A 358-nucleotide genomic window follows, 5' to 3' on the forward strand; every position below is an offset into this window, starting at 1 on the left:
CCTCTTTCCCCGCCCCCCTCCCTCTTTCCACATGGACTTGCCCATCAAAACTCCGCCGGAACTCCCTATCAACAGCGGCCGGAATCCCCGCTACTTCATCGAAACCAAGTGCCTCTCTTACGTCCTCCCCGCCGGAAACACCTCCCACAGAACCATCCTAAATAACGTCACCTGCGAGGCCCGCCCCGGCGAGCTCCTCGCCATCGTCGGCCCTAGCGGCGCCGGCAAATCCACCCTCTTATCCGTCCTCGCCGGCGCCTTTCACCAGGAGAATATCTCCGGCGCAATCCTCGTCAACAACCGGGCCATGGATACCACTCACTTCCGCCGCATCTCCGGCTACGTTCCCCAAGACGAC

General features: G+C 61.7%; 1 protein-coding gene across 1 annotated transcript in view; it reads left to right on the forward strand.

Moving 5' to 3' along the window:
- Positions 1 to 16: 16 nt before the first annotated feature.
- Positions 17 to 358, forward strand: part of LOC110038443 (ABC transporter G family member 10) — a 2182-nt gene continuing 1840 nt past the window's right edge. The window contains exon 1 of the mRNA XM_020743290.1: positions 17 to 358. Within this exon, the coding sequence (XP_020598949.1) occupies positions 32 to 358 (327 nt within the window). The 5' untranslated portion in view covers positions 17 to 31.

The sequence above is a fragment of the Phalaenopsis equestris genome, unplaced genomic scaffold (genome assembly GCF_001263595.1).
Source record: "Phalaenopsis equestris unplaced genomic scaffold, ASM126359v1 Scaffold232831, whole genome shotgun sequence".
In the NCBI taxonomy this organism is placed as follows: Eukaryota; Viridiplantae; Streptophyta; class Magnoliopsida; order Asparagales; family Orchidaceae; genus Phalaenopsis; species Phalaenopsis equestris.